The following is a 16,227-nucleotide window of genomic DNA, read 5'->3' on the forward strand; positions in this document are numbered from 1 at the left end:
CCTCCCTTCAGGCTTTCCTTCATTTTATTCCCTCTTCTTTTTCTCCCTTCCTTCCACCTAGCTTTCCTTAATTTCTTTCATTCTGCTTCTGTGAGGCAGGAGGTATTGTGCTTGTCTCTGCCTCCTGAGGCAGCTATTCTGGGTTTGGTTCTGCCTCATGTGACAACCATTTTGAGGTGGTGCTTATCTTCCCCTCTCAAAATTCCAATGGTTCCTGCAGGCTCAAAAAGTCTGGGAATGCCGGAGCTGGATGTATCCTCCTTTCCCTTATCCCTTAGAAACTTATTGATCTTGAGCAGCGTAAATCTAATGTTTGAGGGATATAAGGCTGAAATAAATCTTGCCACTGACAATGTAGCCTTGGGATCCCTGTCACTTAATAAAAAAGCATTGTGTCAGACACAGAAACATTAGATTTATATGTTAAAAGGGGAGAGATATAACGTGATCGAAGTTCCTCATAAAAGCGGCATTCCAAGAGGGCGTGAGCTAATGAATCAATAGAGCCAGAAGAGCAAGGACAGGCCCAGTCTGGGTATGATATATTCAAAATTCTGCCCTGCATAACCATAGAGGGGTTAGTATTCTGTCTAGCTAAACAGAAGGCTCTAGAAAGACGAGTTGTCAAATAATAAGTATAAGCGGGCAAACCGTGTGGTAGTGGTATTCTGAAAAACTGAGATGAACAAACACGGCAAGAGCTGGATGTATCATCTCACCTGACCAGGTTCGGATTGGGCTATCACGATGGCCTTTGATGACTGGCTTCTGGCTATAGGAGTGGATACAGGAAAGAGATTTTGGATGGATGGGAGAATTAATATGACATGTTAAACAATGGATTGTAACAGCAACAGAGAGTAGATTAGTCCAGTCCCTATACCTTTATCAAGGCATCTTTCTGACAGCTTTTGTTACAGTACAGTCCTAATTACCTAGCACCTTAAAGTCTAATACATAGGGTTGCCAACCTCCAGGTACTAGCTGAAGATCTCCTGCTATTACAATTGATCTCTAGCCAATAGAGATCAGTTCGCCTGGAGAAAATGGCCACTATGGCAATTGGAATCTATGGCATTGAAGTCCCTCCCCAAACCCTGCCCTCCTCAGGTTCCGCCCCCAAACCTTCCCGTCGGTAGTGAAGAGGGACCTGGCAACCCTACTAATACATTTGTTTTGACATGTGCTTCATAAATGAGCGACTTTTACCAAATGCGTCAGCAATACCTGAGGTAGCTCATGCCGCAATCACTATGTTAGTCATTAAGCTTCCACAGGATATTTTGACAATAATAGTCTAACCAAGCTCCATGTCAGACACAGCAGACAGGCAAAGAATACGGATGGGTAATGACTTGTGTATAAATCACAGAGGTGCTGCCTTCAGTTTTGGTCCAGCCATGTGAGAGGAAACTTGTGTTGCTTCTGACTGTGCTCAGGTTTGTTTTCCTCTCATATTTTTACAGTTTAGTCAATTATCAAGGTGTGTCCATGCTAGGCTTACCAAGCCCTCACTGGTGGTGGGGGATCCCCCTCTGCCAGCGGGCACTTCCCACCAACACTCAGCAGGGTGACGGGGGAAAAAATTGCAGGAAGCGGGGGGGGGGGGCAGGACATCAGCAGCAGCCCGGTGCACTTATATCACTCCCCTTTCTCCTGGGAAGTTTCCCTTAAATTCTAGTGTTCTGGCTTTCTGTCATCACTGTTTCCCAATAAAACCAGTCAGCTAAATGAAGGCTATGTCTCTCTCTTTAGCTGGCATTGCCTCAACCTCTTCCATGATCTCTTACTGCATATGCCTGTTCTTGATTTCTTCTTCTTCTTTTTAACCAGAGAATCCATTGCCCTGGGCACGACAGACTTCACAGAAGAAGATGTGGATAAAATTATGGAAGAGCTGGGCAAGGAATACAAGGGCAATGCCTACCACCTTATGCACAAGAATTGCAATCACTTCTCCACTGCCTTGGCAGAGGTTGGCTTTCTTTGTGTGTAATGCTTTGGGACCTTCACAATGGCTAGGAAACAATGTGGGCCAGCAGTCTGTTCACACAGTGGCCAACTAGGTGCCTCTAGGATCCAGCCACGAGCCAGTTTCTCATCAAAGCATCATGTATCAGCTGCAGATGTTGGGGTGTATGTAGGAACATAAGAAAGACCATGCTGGATCAGAACTAGTTCCATCAAGCCCAGCAGTCTGTTTACACAGTGGCCAAGCAGGTGCCTCTAGGGAGCCCACAAACAAGACCACTGCAATAGCATTATTCCAACTGAGAATATTGGGATTATCTCAGCCCCCACCAATGAGCGCTGCTGAAGCAGGAGGGGAAGGCTGCACCCTTACCAGCTGTCCTCAGGAGGCAGCAGAACAGTTGCAGTGGCCGTGGTTGCAGCTGCACATTTGTTGAGTTGCTAGCAGAACGTGGCACCACCATTGGTGTCATCGGGCTGCACATGGGCCAAGTTCCACTCCCCACTCAGTCGCTGAACACCTTCACAGTGCTGCAGCTACAGCAGCTCTGCCACCCCCTTCTGATGTCTGTGGGTAAGGACATTCTTTTCCCTCCCCTTTAAGTGCAGTGGTGCAGGCTGGGATATTCCTTACATCCCACTCCAGAAGCTGCCACTGCCATTCATAATAGCCTGACAGGCACCTTCGTTTAGGAACACAGTCCTGAGATGGTGGTTGGCCCTATAATGTGAAGGGCAGGTGGAGGCCTCCCATCATGGATCTCTAATGGAATCGAGAGGACAGAACTGAAAGGGACCTGGTGGGCACAAAGAAACAGTTTATGGTGGTGTCATGGCAGTGCTCCAAGAGGCAGTGTCTGCCAATGGTTGGTGCTCTGCATTTGGAGAACCTGAACTCTTTCCACCTCTGCCGCTGAGTAGCTATGAACCGTAGTCAAGTTAATTTCATTGATGGGGCAGCTGCTTCTGCTCCTGCTCACTGTCAGTTTCACCTGTCTTTGTTGCAAGTTCTTACTGGGCATGAGCCTGCCTTTCATTGGTTATCTGATCAGTGAATACAGGGGCGCCGCTGGATTTGTAATAAGTAGAGCATTGATAGTTTTGGGTAGTTTCCTTTCCCAATTCTGGCATGAGAGAATATTCCCAAATCCTTTTACAATTTTGCCTCTGGACCATTTCTAGATTCTGCTTGTTATCATTCTCCTCTTATTCCCTTCCTGTTCTACCAACAGCAACCTTTGTATGGTCCCTCCTGTCAGCTGCATCTCTTTTGCAGCTCTGCCTCAGAGCCTCTTGCCCTTTCCCTCCTTTCTCCTGTGCTCTCTTCTCTGTTCTCACCTTGAACTAATTGCCCTTCAGTCTCTGTCCTCCAAGCCTGCCAACTTACTGGAAGCACATCCTGCCTCCTGCTCCCTATAAAAAATTTTAAAATCTCAACCAAGATACAGATTTATTTCACTGAAGCTGGAGTGTTTAACAGCATCCCATTGCTGACTGCCTCTCATTCCTCAGACAAATATTTGTAAATGTGTAATGGCATTGCAGCATTTCACTGAATGGCTAGAAAAAAGGCACAGAAAGGTTATTTGTTTCGCAGATAGCCTTTCTAACATAGCTTGTAAGACAAATCTCTTCCCCTGTTCCCTTTTGCAGCCGTACCATTTCACAACCTTGATTCCCCATCCATCCTTTATTGCCTCTCCCAGCTGACCTCTTTCATGATGCATCCTCAAATGAAGCCTCTATAATTAGGAAATTGATTAGAAGCCACAAAACTGCTTTATTTGAAAGGCATCCATATGGAAAGTATGGAGCAAGCCTTCTTTGACTAAAAGAGCTGGCCTGTTCACTTGCGCCTTTCCTTCTCCTGGGATATCTTTCAGATTTGTAGGGGCCATCTAAGCAAAGTGTCATAGAAAAGGTCATATGCTGCTGTTACCTAATGTTATCCCGAGTTATTTATAAGTTCTGTGGCTTCTGTGAAGCAGATCTGCCATCCACCCCCAACCCCCTATAAAAGGGAGAAAATGACCTGAACAGTCATTTTGATGCTCAGCAGTCTCTAGCGCTATAGGTGCAAGAATCATAGTACTTTGACAGTTGGAGCAAACCACACATAACCCTGCAGCCACGTGTAATGACTCCCCAATGGCCCCTTATCTACTGCCAAACTCCCCCAGGAAGGGACAATATACAGGACAGGAGGGAAGAGAGTGATTCCACCTTCTGCTCACAGCTACTCCCCATTCCCCAATGGGTTCTACTTACATAATTTCAAAGTAAACACAGCTGACATAGAAGAAAAAACAGCTTGCAGTTGGAAGTTTCAGGTGGGGGGAAGTGACTGGAAGGAGAAGGCATAAGCATTCCTTTCCCTTGTCTGATACATACTGCCCTTCCCCGAGGGCACTTTGCAATGTAGAAGATGCTCTGCAGGCTTTGTTATATCCATGGCTGCTGTGTAAGGTGTATTTTAATAGGTCAGGCTGCTCAGGCAAAAGCGATGTGTCTCCTCTGAAATCTTTGAGAGTTAGATTGAGATGTGTAGGTGGGAGATGTATTATTTTTCTGAAAGGACTCTGTAGGATTCTGAGACTTAAACATCTCAAGGCATTTTCTAAATTGCCCCATGTTCCATATTTCTCTCCAGAGAATCCAGTTGATGCATTTTATTACACTTCAGTACAGAATTAAAGGACAATTATTTTGAAGGTTCCTTACTCCTACGTGTGTCTTTTGGGGACTTGACTGACAAAGTCATTTGCAAAAGTATTAGCTTCTTTGTGACAAGATCCTCTTCTCTGTCTAGGGCACTGTCACAGTGATTGTGATGCTAATATTTTGCATGGAATAACTCATCCAGAATAATTATCACACCCTGATACTAATCTGATACAGTGCAGACTAGAACCATTGCTAAACATGGAAATATTAAGTGTGGGAATGAAATTCTGCATGGATTTGGAAATCTGGCAATATTTAGGTCCTTGAATCTGGAACTTTTCCAAATGTTGGGCAAATCAGCTTGCACACAAACGGCATGGAAAATATGTGATGGCACTATACATGGATCTTGTGGTGAAGCTTCTCACACGCATCCATTACTGTGATGCAACTCCCAATTTTTGATTTGGTATGAAATGCGCCTGTAAGGGCATTTCATACCAAATCAAAAGTTGGGAGTTGCATCACAGTAATGGATTTTGTTAATCTTTTGCAGTTATTATGTATGTTCTAATGTATCTTTGAACATTTTAAAACATTCCATCTGTAGGAGCAGGGTTATATCACTATGACGATTTGTTCAAGGTCACATTTCCCATAAAACGTGATCATTCTTGTGGCCACAGAATGATAAGAGAATGGTAATTATGTTACACTCCATTCTAAAGTTTAGAACAAAGCCATCTGTGTCCCATTGGGGTTCCAGTCTTTGGTATAATGTTACTCACATTTTTTCACATAATGCATTTGTTCATGGATGAGTATTTTGATGAATGTGTTGAAAGCAAAGGTGATGTCCCAGATAATAATTGCACAGATATCTCCACAGGATTTGTCCTTATAGTCCTTTTAAGATTGTACTAGAATTTTGTAGGGCAGTTGAAAAATCTGAGTATTTGAAGCTTGATTACATCATTAAGGAACACTGCAGACATGGGCCTTTTATGGAAGGCTGTTTTCCTCACAGTCACCCCCCTCACTGCTTTGGGGCTTTGCTTTGCTTTTGCATGCCTTTTCCGTCCATCAGAGGTCACCTCGCTCTCCCTGCATGTTTCCGCAAGTTTTGCTTGTGTCTTCTGGATGCTGTTTCAGCCAGCATCTAGAAAATGTGGGTAAAACGTGCCGAAACACATGGGGCGAGCCAGGTGACCTCTAACAGTTGGAAAAGGCATACATAATCAAAGCAAAGCCCCGAAGCAGTCAGGGAGGTGACTATGAGGGAAACAGCCTTGCATAAAAGGCCATGATCTAGACAAAAAAGATGAGATGGTGTGGAAACCATGGTACCAGCAGACCCACTGGAGAACAGATGGAGACTATCAGGGCAACTGAAGCAGTAATGGAGTTGGAAAGGGTCAGTGGTACATCCCTTCTGGAGATGTTGCTATAAAAGCCAGCCCAACAGATGACCATCAAAACAGACATTGCTGGGTTAGATTACTTTTCAAGGATGCAATTTTATGCATATGCTGCTGTAAATCCCATTTAAGTCATTCGGCCTCCAAGTGAACATGCATGGCTGTGGTCTGCTAGACTTATTTGGCAGGAAGGAATTTCTGTTTCCTACAGATCTAACTCCCTTTCTAAATTCCTCTAGCAGGTTTGATGATTCATCATAGAACTGTGGGCCAAACCCTTTCTTGTTTCTTCAGCATCTCTTAGAAAAGCTTCCAAAGGATACTTGCTTTTTTTCTTCTAGTCAAGTCACATTATTGTCCGGTTATTCTTACAATGATAAAGTTTCTCCTGACTTTTAGCTGTTGCCAGGAAACCCCCCCCCCTTATTAGTAAGAAAGCTTAAGGGTTTTTATCTTGTGCAGTTATCTGCTTTATTGCCGGCCCCCTCCCCCCAACTGGAGCTGCTATACATAGAATCATGAAGTTGCTTCATGTACCCAGGATATTTTAATTTTTTGAACTGTAGCCACGGCATTGCATGAAAGCTATTCCCATGGAGACTGGCTAAAGCACTGGGATGCCTCCAGCTTGGGATGTTAATGGAGATTTGGGGGCAATGCCTGGGGAAGGTGGAATTTGGGCAGAAGAGGGAGCTCGGTGGGGGTGTGATGCCACAGAGTCCACACTCTAAAGCTGCCATTTCCTTCAGGGGAACTGATTTCTTTTATCTGAAGATCAGTTGTAATTCTGGGAGAACCAACTGGAAGTTAGTAGCACCGCTAAGGCACTGTGTGCCTTCCACTTCAGCATAAGAGTTCCTGTACAACTCCCCATACGGGGGAGAATTTGCTAGTTTAGGGGCATCTAGGCTATGACTCGCAGGCCAACACATGAACATATGAAGCTGCCTTATTCTGAATCAGACCTTTGGTCCATCAAAGTCAGTATTGTCTACTCAGACCAGCAGCAGCTCTCCAGGATCTCAGGCAGTTCACCTACGTGCCTAGCCTATTAACTGGAGATGCCAGGGATTGAACCTGGGACCTTCTGCATGCCAAGCAGATGCTCTACCACTGAGCCACAGCCCCTCTCCATAACAACACTGTCCCATGGATCCTTTTCATCCACTCTAGAGCCATTAAGTGCCCAAGATAGCTCCTTGCCTCTGATGGTGTGTCCAGAAGCAAACAGGGGCATGCATCTGAAGTGACAGAGTCAGTCTATGCATGCCCCAGATGCCTAGCTATAAAAGGGAGACTTCTGTGTTTAGAGGTCCTAGTGCAACTGGGGCATGTGTAGCATGGAAATGGAGCAGAGCCAACCCTGGTCCTAGCCCAGCCCACCAAAATGGTTATCTCAGTGTGACCCTTAGGAAATTCTCTACCAACATAGCCTGGATTATCCCACAAGGACCCAAGTTGCAGAAATATTGGATTATTTGGAATTTGGCCAAGGAAGTTTACTGGATGACCCCCAGATTCCCTGTACCTTCCAGCCTACAACTGGAAGATTAATAAACACAATCAATACTTTAGAGCCCTTTCTGATGGTAATTCCATGGTTAAAAATCTAAACAGTTACAGCTACCCATTCATCTCTCAGCTGGAATAAGCAATCCTAATTACAAATATCCTCTAGCGGTTTGATGATTCAGAACCATAAACACTTCTTTGGTTCCAGACTGGAGGATGACCTAGTTTTTGAAGGGTCAATTTACACCCTGGGCAATTGCAGATACATGGTTGTTTGCAGTAGAAAGCACTGTAAGGAATGAAGCAGACATACAACATCTTAAACTTGTACCGCTTTAAACATGTAACAGGGAGTCATAGACAACTGGGATATCCTGGCATGTGTCCACATTTATTTACAAGCATGCATTTATTTCTTTAATGCACCTTACTGTTTTTGCTACTATGAATTTCTATATCATATAGCTTTGAGATATACCATTTCTTGAGAAAAAAAAAACTTCTTAAAATAGGAAGAGGAAGGAACTTGGACCCCAACAAAGTATCCAGTCAATCCCGAAGATTTTCCCAAAGGTTTAAAAGCTCAATTATTCATGTAGATTTCAAGCCCAATCAAATCAGAGTATCCTCTTGGGGCCTGCTTTATCCACAGAGCTGAAATTAATCTGCAGAAATTCCCAGAAATTGAAGTTGTCCAGTTTCATCGTCAAAACAGAAAAGGATATATTTTAAATACAAACCTTTTCACTGCTCTTCATTCTTATCTCTAGGATGTTTACCAACTTTAAGAAGGGCTATCATTGACAGACAGAAATAACTAGTGATGCACAAGTTTTCCCAGGTTCACTTCAGAGTGGGCTTGGCTAAGAAAAGCTCATTTGAGCTTAATGCAGATCAGTCCCTATTTAAGTCTTGATCCTAACGCAAGGGCTCAGGAGCCTTGTGTGTGTATTAAGTGTCAAGTTGCTTCCGACTCATGGCGACCCTATGAATCAATTTCCTCCAGAACACCCTATCTTTAACAGCCTTGCTCAGGTCTTGCAAATTGAGGGTCGTGGCTTCCTTTATAGAGTCAATCCATCTCATGTTGGGCCTTCCTCTTTTCCTGCTGATGTCAACTTTTCCTAGCATGATTGTCTTTTCCAGTGACTCGTCTCTTCTCATAATGTGACCAAAGTATGATAGCCTCAGTTTAGTCATTTTAGCTTCTAGAGTCAGTTCAGGCTTGATTTGATCTATAACCCAGTGATTTTTTTTTTTTTTTGGTGGTCCATGGTATCTGTAACAATCTCCTCCAACACCACACTTCAAAGGAATCTACTTTCTTCCTATCAGCTTTCTTCATTGCCTAGCTTTTACACCCATACACAGTAATAGGGAATACTATGGCATGAATTAACTTGATCTTGGTTGCCAGTGACACATTTTTACACTTCAGAATCTTTTCTAGCTCCTTCATATCTTCCCTTCCCAGTCTCAGTCTCTTTCTGATTTCTTGGCTTGCAGTCTCCCTTTTAGTTGATGATGGAGCCAAGGAGTAGAAAGTCTTGAACAATTTCAGAAGCCTTGGGAAACTACGATTCCCATGTGTCCTTGTGCTACTGATACTGGTGAGCATTCTTGCAAGAAACATCCTGTGCCCCAAGATTCCTATAAATTATAGTTTCCAAGGGTTTTTTAACTCCAGTCGTGGCACCTACAGTGGTCGTGCTGTTCAAGTGAAGCCCACAAGAGCAGCCCTTCTCATTGCCGTCACCACTAACAGGCACATTTCAGCATGAAAGGGAAGGCTAAGGAAACATTCCAAACTAAGGAGAGATTGGGCTCAGCTTGTAATCAGCCTGGAAGTTTCAAAGTGGGGAGGTTTACATTCTGAACTTTGCAGTTCTGAGATTTGATGGCACAACTAGAAGCTCCCATGGGTATTAATCCAGTTTGGAGAATTTGCATATACTTTCATAAACATGAGACCAGTAGGTGCCAAGTCAACTTTATCACACCATTGTGCTTTTCTTCAAGGACAATGCAATGCTACAATGTAGCTAATCATATATCTAGTGCAGCCTGGCCATGCCCTTTTGCCATTAAGTGTGGCTGCTCGAAGATACTGGCTTTATGGCAACACCTATGATGTAGACAAAATTTCATTTTGTGCCATTACAGAGCTTGGATGACTTACAGTGCTTCACTCATTCATTGTGAAGCCCATTACTCACCAACAATCTCAGTCAATTACAACCAATCCAGCCCCCAGAGTCCCACTGGTTAACCTTCCCTGACATCCTGCAGCTGCTCCCTTCCTCTCAAGGATGTTTGTGCATTTAAAAAGCATGATTGTGTAGCAAGCCTGGTTTCTACTTTAAACCAAAGAAGGAAGCTGTTGGAAAGCCTAGAGTTCTTGGGGCTGGTAGGTGTTGTTCATTGGGATGCAATGGGGGTCACACTGGCTTCTTTGAGGCCTCTGTAGTGGGGTGTTTAATGGAAATTAATAACAGGTTATTTATTCCTGTGGAAACCTACTGCTCCAGTGAGAGGCAAACCAATGGTTTCTGAAGTCCTGAGCCTGGACTGCTAGCTCACTGCACCACACTCATTGTGCCCTAGTCCAGGGAGAGATTAAAGGTGTTAGACAGGGGCTTGGGCACAGTGAGAAGCAGACATGCAAAACTGGCAGAGTTGCCAAGTGTCCGCTGAAGGTGAGGGAATTCCTACCCCCATCCTCCATTGCTGGTCCTCGCTCTAGTGAGAGGTGGGAAAAAATGGAGGGGCTGGAACAGCTTCCTGCAACACTACAACATAATTTCTGGCTGCATAACTGGAAGTGATGTCATTGCATTGTGGGAAGTTCAAGGATTCCCCAGAACACTATGGTCACTGCTGTGATGTCACTGCCGGTTATACAGCTGGAAAGTACGTCGCTGTGTCTCAGGATGCTTTTTCTGTGACTCTCTCTCCCACTCTCCTGGGGTTTGCCAGCCAAGGATTAGCAATGCTAAAAACCAATTGCCCACCAAGCCCACTGAGCTGCTCAACTGTCAAGCACTGGGCAGACCACAGTACACATCTAATGGGCTGTTTTAGGCTGGCTGTTTAAGCTACCAGAAAAGTTACCCATAGGCCACTGCCCGGGGGGTGGGGGGGCTCTGGTGGTCAGAAGCAAGCTGAGCTGAGTGGCCCCTGCAGCACTTGCAGCATGACAAGGCTCACTCCTCTGGGACCCCTGGGCCATGACAACAGTGACCATTACACCCATTGTCATTATCACTGAGGCTCAAGCTGAGCAGTCTCTGCCGTTGGGGCAGACCTATAGCACTAGTGATTGCTGAACTTTATATTAGTTCTATAATATGAGAGGCATCGAGTCAGCATGGATATGGTCTTCTTTCCATCATCTTTTGTGGCAAAGCAGAAAGCCACAGAAGTGCAGAGATCTTCAGCTCGCTGCTCTTGGACTGGTTTCAGAATCTATAGAATCCTCCCCCCCCCCCCGTGAATGTCATTGTGCAGCAGGTAGGGTTGCCAAACTCCAGGTGGGGCCTGGATATCTCCCAAAATTATAACTGGTCTCCAGACTATAGAGATTCATTCTCCTGGAGAAAACAGCTGTTTTGGAAGGTGGACTCTTATGACATTACACCCTGCTGTGGTCCCTCCCCTTTCCAAACACCACCCTCCCCAGACTCCTTCCCCCAAATCTCCAGGAATTTCCCAACCTAGAGTGGGCATTTCTTGGAGCAGGTAACACAAAGACTGTGTCCAAGCAGGCTCATCTGCCCTTCTCAGTCATGTTGTCTCAGCACTGCATGGTAAAGGTTATACAGTGCCTTGAGCATTCATGTGGAGCACATTTGACGGCATCTTGCCATTCGTCCAGATTGTTTTGTTGATCCCCATAGGTTTCTACTTTTACCTACATTGCCTCTCCCTCCTTGCCCTCACTGAACAACAGTGAAGTTGCAGATAGAGTTACCAAGGGTTGCCAGATGGTTACAACAAAAATGCTGGATATATTTAGAATAATGTCCTGTCCCTTCGATAGAGACTAAGCAAAAGATAATGCAAGGCAGACACCCTGCCCACATACCTCCCTCCAAGGGACTCTGTGCCTCCAAACGCTTCAGCCTTTTCCCCCACCTTGACCACCAAAAATCTTTTTTTTCACTTTTCCTTAGAAGATTCAATCTTGCCACCATCTACCCCCCCACAGTCAGCAGGAACCAACACGGGAAGCCGACTGGTTCACTAGGAAAGCCTCTCCAGCCTTCCAGCTTTCTGCAGCTGAACCAATAGGGCTTCCCCTGGAGCCTCTTTCCTAGCTGCTGTATGGTGAATCTGGTTCTTTTCAAACCTGGCTGGCTGAGATGGAGAACAAGAGGGCAAGGGTGTCACCACTTTACCAAGCCTCGGGGGAAAGAAAGAGTGCATACATGGAGCTTTGCCACATTGGTTGTAGGTTTAATTAGAAAATACTGAAATGTACATGTCCAGTATTTTCTCAGTTTATTTACTGGACAGGAAGTGAAAATACTAGACTGTCCAGTTCAAAACTGGACACCTGGCAACCCTATTACCATCCTGCTGGTGGGGCTGGAGTTCTTCTGGAATTAAAACTGACTTCTAGACAACATAGATCTGTTCCTCTGGAGGAAATGGCAGCTTTGGAGAATGCACTTTATGAGATCAAATCACTGCTGAGCGCCCTCCCCTTCCCACATTCCACCCTCCCCAGGCACTGCCCCCAAGTCTCCAGGAATTTCCCAAGCCACACTTGGCAACTCTAGTTACAGAACAAATCCAGCATAAGAACTTTATCCACTAAATTCCGTTATCTTTATCCACTAAATTCATATTTTAAATGACACAAACACATTTTGTTGCCCTAGACTGTTCAACAAAGAAACTGCAAGTAGGATTGCCAGGCCCTTCGCCACCGGCGGGAGATTTTTGGGGTGGAGCCTGAGGAGGGCGGGGTTTGGGGAAAGGGAGGGACTTCAATGCCATAGAGTCCAATTGTCAAAGTGGCCATTTTTTCCAGGTGAACTGATCTCTATCGGCTGGCGATCAGTTGTAATAGCAGATCTCCAGCTAGTACCTGGAGGTTGGCAACCCTAACTTCAAGGTGTCCAAAAGGTTAAAATGCCATCCATTTGTTTTTACATTTTATTTTATGCTCTTGGTGTCTGTGTGCTTCATTGTCAACACTTTGTATCCCTCCCCCCCCCCCCCCATAACAGAAGGAATAATGAGAAGGTTTTGGCGGGTGAATAACCCTCTCCATATGCCCTCTCCATAACTGTGGTTTTCTTTTTCGGCCAACTCCACAGATTCTATGTGGGAAGGAAATCCCACGTTGGGTGAACCGCCTGGCCTACTTCAGCTCCTGCATCCCCTTCCTCCAAAGCTGTCTCCCCAAGGAATGGCTGACTCCGGCAGCACTGCAGAGCCACATCAGCCTTGGGCTCCACAAGGAAGAGCAGGGAGACACCACCGATGAGGAATCCCCATCCACTTCTGCAGCTGCCTCAGGCCCTTCGCGAACCTGCAGACACACAAGGGTCTGAACTGTGCCCGTTTCCCATGCTCTCGGCGATCTCTCCTCCCACCCCTGGCCCCATTTCTTGCTCATTTCTATATCTCTCCTCCAAGAACTCTGGGGAATATCGTTTCAAGACAGAGATGAAACTGTTGCCTCTTTTTCCAAGTACTGCTACTATTCAACAAAGCAACTTCTCACTCTAGAACTACCTTTAAGAGGGTAGAGTTTTAAACTTCTGGGAACAGTATGTACTCCTTGGTTCACAGAAAAATGCTGAAATCTCTGGGATGTCACAAAGTGGACCTGGAGGGAAGCCATATTGAGATGTTCCTTGGCTGGAACTCTTTTAATCCTCTGCCTTCTCCTGACCCCCCTCCCCAAAAGCCTTCTCTCCAGTTTCTCCAAGATTGCATCTCACCCAGGGTACACCTCCTACAAGTACCAAAATAATGAACTAGAATCAGAGTTTCATTTTCTCACCCTGAAGACCAGCGGCAGCTTCTGTTCACTTTCTTCTCTTGTTCTCTTTCATTTTGTAATCACTAGTTTCTAAGTCATCTGAAAGATAAATGAAAGGTGCTGCTATTCTACCATTCTACCACCATAGGGCTGTTGGTTGGTTTTTTTAGAGAATTAAAATCCTGTGTACCAGACTGAAGGCCTCTTCACCCTTCAAGTATAATGGCAAAAATAATCTAGAAATGAATGTAGTTCTGACAGGGAGTGATACGGACAGTTAGAGTCACTAGCTTCTTTTGGACAGAGGTTCCTATGCCTCTAACATCTTCATGACATGGGAAAATTAAAAGGGTGGAATGTTTTCACCATCACTGGAGCTCCCCCATTGGAAAAGCTGAACCTGCTGAATTTCTCCATGTCATGTAAAAGAAGCCATGGGAACCTCAGTCTAGAATGGAATTAGCAAACATAGCTGGGGTGGCGTTGGCCTAAAGTGGTGGAGCTTTCCTGGGTGCTACCCACTGGCAATCTTTGTTTTGAAAACTGTACTAGAACACAAGTGTGCTGTAACTACCGGTGGTTGCATAAAACATACAATGTTTAAAACAGAGAGGTTAACTTCTTTGACAGAAGGTCCTCTATGGACATTTTTGCCATTCCGTATTCAACCTGACCAGTGCTGCGCCCAGCAGTTCCTGTGCCCTGAGCCAACTTTAAGAACTGCCTGGCTGGAGCAGATCAAAGTTTCATTGAAGCCAACTTTCTGGCAATAGTAACCAGCCAAATATCATGGGGATGCTCACAAGCCAGCTGTAATAGTGACAGCCAACTCCTGCTCGTTCCCAGCATCTGGTACTCAGAGGCACACAGTCTCTGAACATGCAAGTTCCATTTACCTATTATGACTAAAAACTGTTGATAAAGCTATCCTCCAAGAATTGGTCTAATCCTGTTTAAATACCACCTAAACTAATGGCAAACACCACATGTTGTAGCAATGAATTCTGTAGTTTTATACAGTGCAATGAAACACTTCCTTCAGTTAGTCCTGCTCCTGCACCTGTATCATTGGGTGACCCTGAGCTTTTATTTATGGAAGGTACAATTCTTTTTATCTGATCTCACCAGTTTTAAAAATCCCAATCAGGTTGCCCCAGCCTTGGTAATTTTTCTTCTGAACTAGAAACACCCAACTTTTAAAGGAAAGCCTTAAATGTTCTCAACTTCCTAACCTTCTAAGCAAACATTTCTGTACCTTCTCCAGCTCTGGAATAGACAGATGGAGCAACAAGAAATTTAGGCAGCACTTAAAATGGGATTGCCCCAACAACTGAGGAGAAAATTGTGATACCTGCAATTTGTAGTCCCTTTCCTAATAATGCCTAACATGGAATTTGCCTTTTTGGTGCCCTAGCATGCTACACTGATATTTTCATTGAGCTTTGCACTACTTGCACTAAGGCTCCACAGTTGCGTTCATTCCTAAAGGACCATTTTCCAGATTTTTAATGGCAGGCAGTGTCATTTCTTGTTGCAGTCTGGATAATGTCTCATGCTTCCCAATCCCATTTAGGCCACTGAACCTTCTGTTTGCAAGCATGAAGGCTAGGCTATCCATTTCTCCTTTAATGAAATATTGGGATTTGAACAAGAGCCCATAGGTTGGGGAATGGTAGAGCAAATGCCTTGCACATGAAAGATTCCATCCCTGGCATTGGTGATGAAAAAGTTCTCCAGGAGCAGGGCTAGGAAAGGCCCTGGAGAGTCGCTCCCAGAGTAGACCACACTGGGCAATCTAGAGCAGTATACAACACATATGTCTCTATGTTGCAAAATGAACCTTCAACGATCCAGACAGAAGCTCTGTGCCTTTAACAGCTATGGGATGGACAAACATTCAAGAGGTTCAGCTTTTCTCAACATGGAGATGCAGTAGTGGGTGTTTACTCAGTTTATATGTAATTAACTAATCCAGCATATTTTTATAGCTGATCCAGAAAGTCCAAATGTTCACCCAATAAAAGACTGATTTCCATGTTCTGTTTTACTACTATGAGTACTTCTTGGCATCAAACGGATATAGCAAAGTTCTTTACACTCATTAGAAATATCTCTATTTCCATCATTGTACCTTCCTTTCACAGCATGTCCTTTAATAGTGAACGACACAGTTGTCAATTTAGCTGGAAGTTCATGTTGAAAATGTTGCATTTCACCATCCTGGACATCCACGGAAAGTATTATGGGAGTATTTATGGATTATTGCTCACGTACTGCTGAATTATAATGTTTGTTCTGATCGTATGTAAAACCACAAAAAGAGACTGATTAATTGTGATGATGGGTTGGGACTACGGTAAGAAAACAGTTCCAGAGCTTTTTCAACTGAAAAGATCTTAGAACTGGCAGATGGAAATTCCCTTCTTCAAAGAGAGCCTGAAACTCCCTTTATCTGATCTTGGCAGTGATAGAGAATGTATATGGTGAAATGCTTATATCATGTGCCTGATCACTGTTGGGGAAACAGAGCTCTGTGTTCTCCTTTAAATATATCATTGACCTTTTCCCTGCTGCAAAGGTTCTCAAGCAGGCTCTGGGCAACAAAAATGCAGAAACACAAACATAAAAAACACAGAGGAGAGCTTTGGCCACATCCACCCATTCCAT

The 16,227-nt window shown here is 44.5% G+C and overlaps 1 protein-coding gene across 1 annotated transcript in view; it reads left to right on the forward strand.

Moving 5' to 3' along the window:
• Positions 1–13,126, forward strand: part of LOC130478729 (deubiquitinase DESI2-like) — a 53,860-nt gene extending 40,734 nt beyond the window's left edge. Inside the window, exons 4-5 of the mRNA XM_056850918.1 lie at positions 1,834–1,975; positions 12,890–13,126. Of these exons, the coding sequence (XP_056706896.1) occupies positions 1,834–1,975; positions 12,890–13,126 (379 nt within the window). The remainder of the gene's footprint in view (positions 1–1,833; positions 1,976–12,889) is intronic.
• The last annotated feature ends 3,101 nt before the right edge of the window (positions 13,127–16,227 follow it).

The sequence above is a fragment of the Euleptes europaea genome, chromosome 6 (genome assembly GCF_029931775.1).
Source record: "Euleptes europaea isolate rEulEur1 chromosome 6, rEulEur1.hap1, whole genome shotgun sequence".
NCBI classification, from domain to species: Eukaryota; Metazoa; Chordata; class Lepidosauria; order Squamata; family Sphaerodactylidae; genus Euleptes; species Euleptes europaea.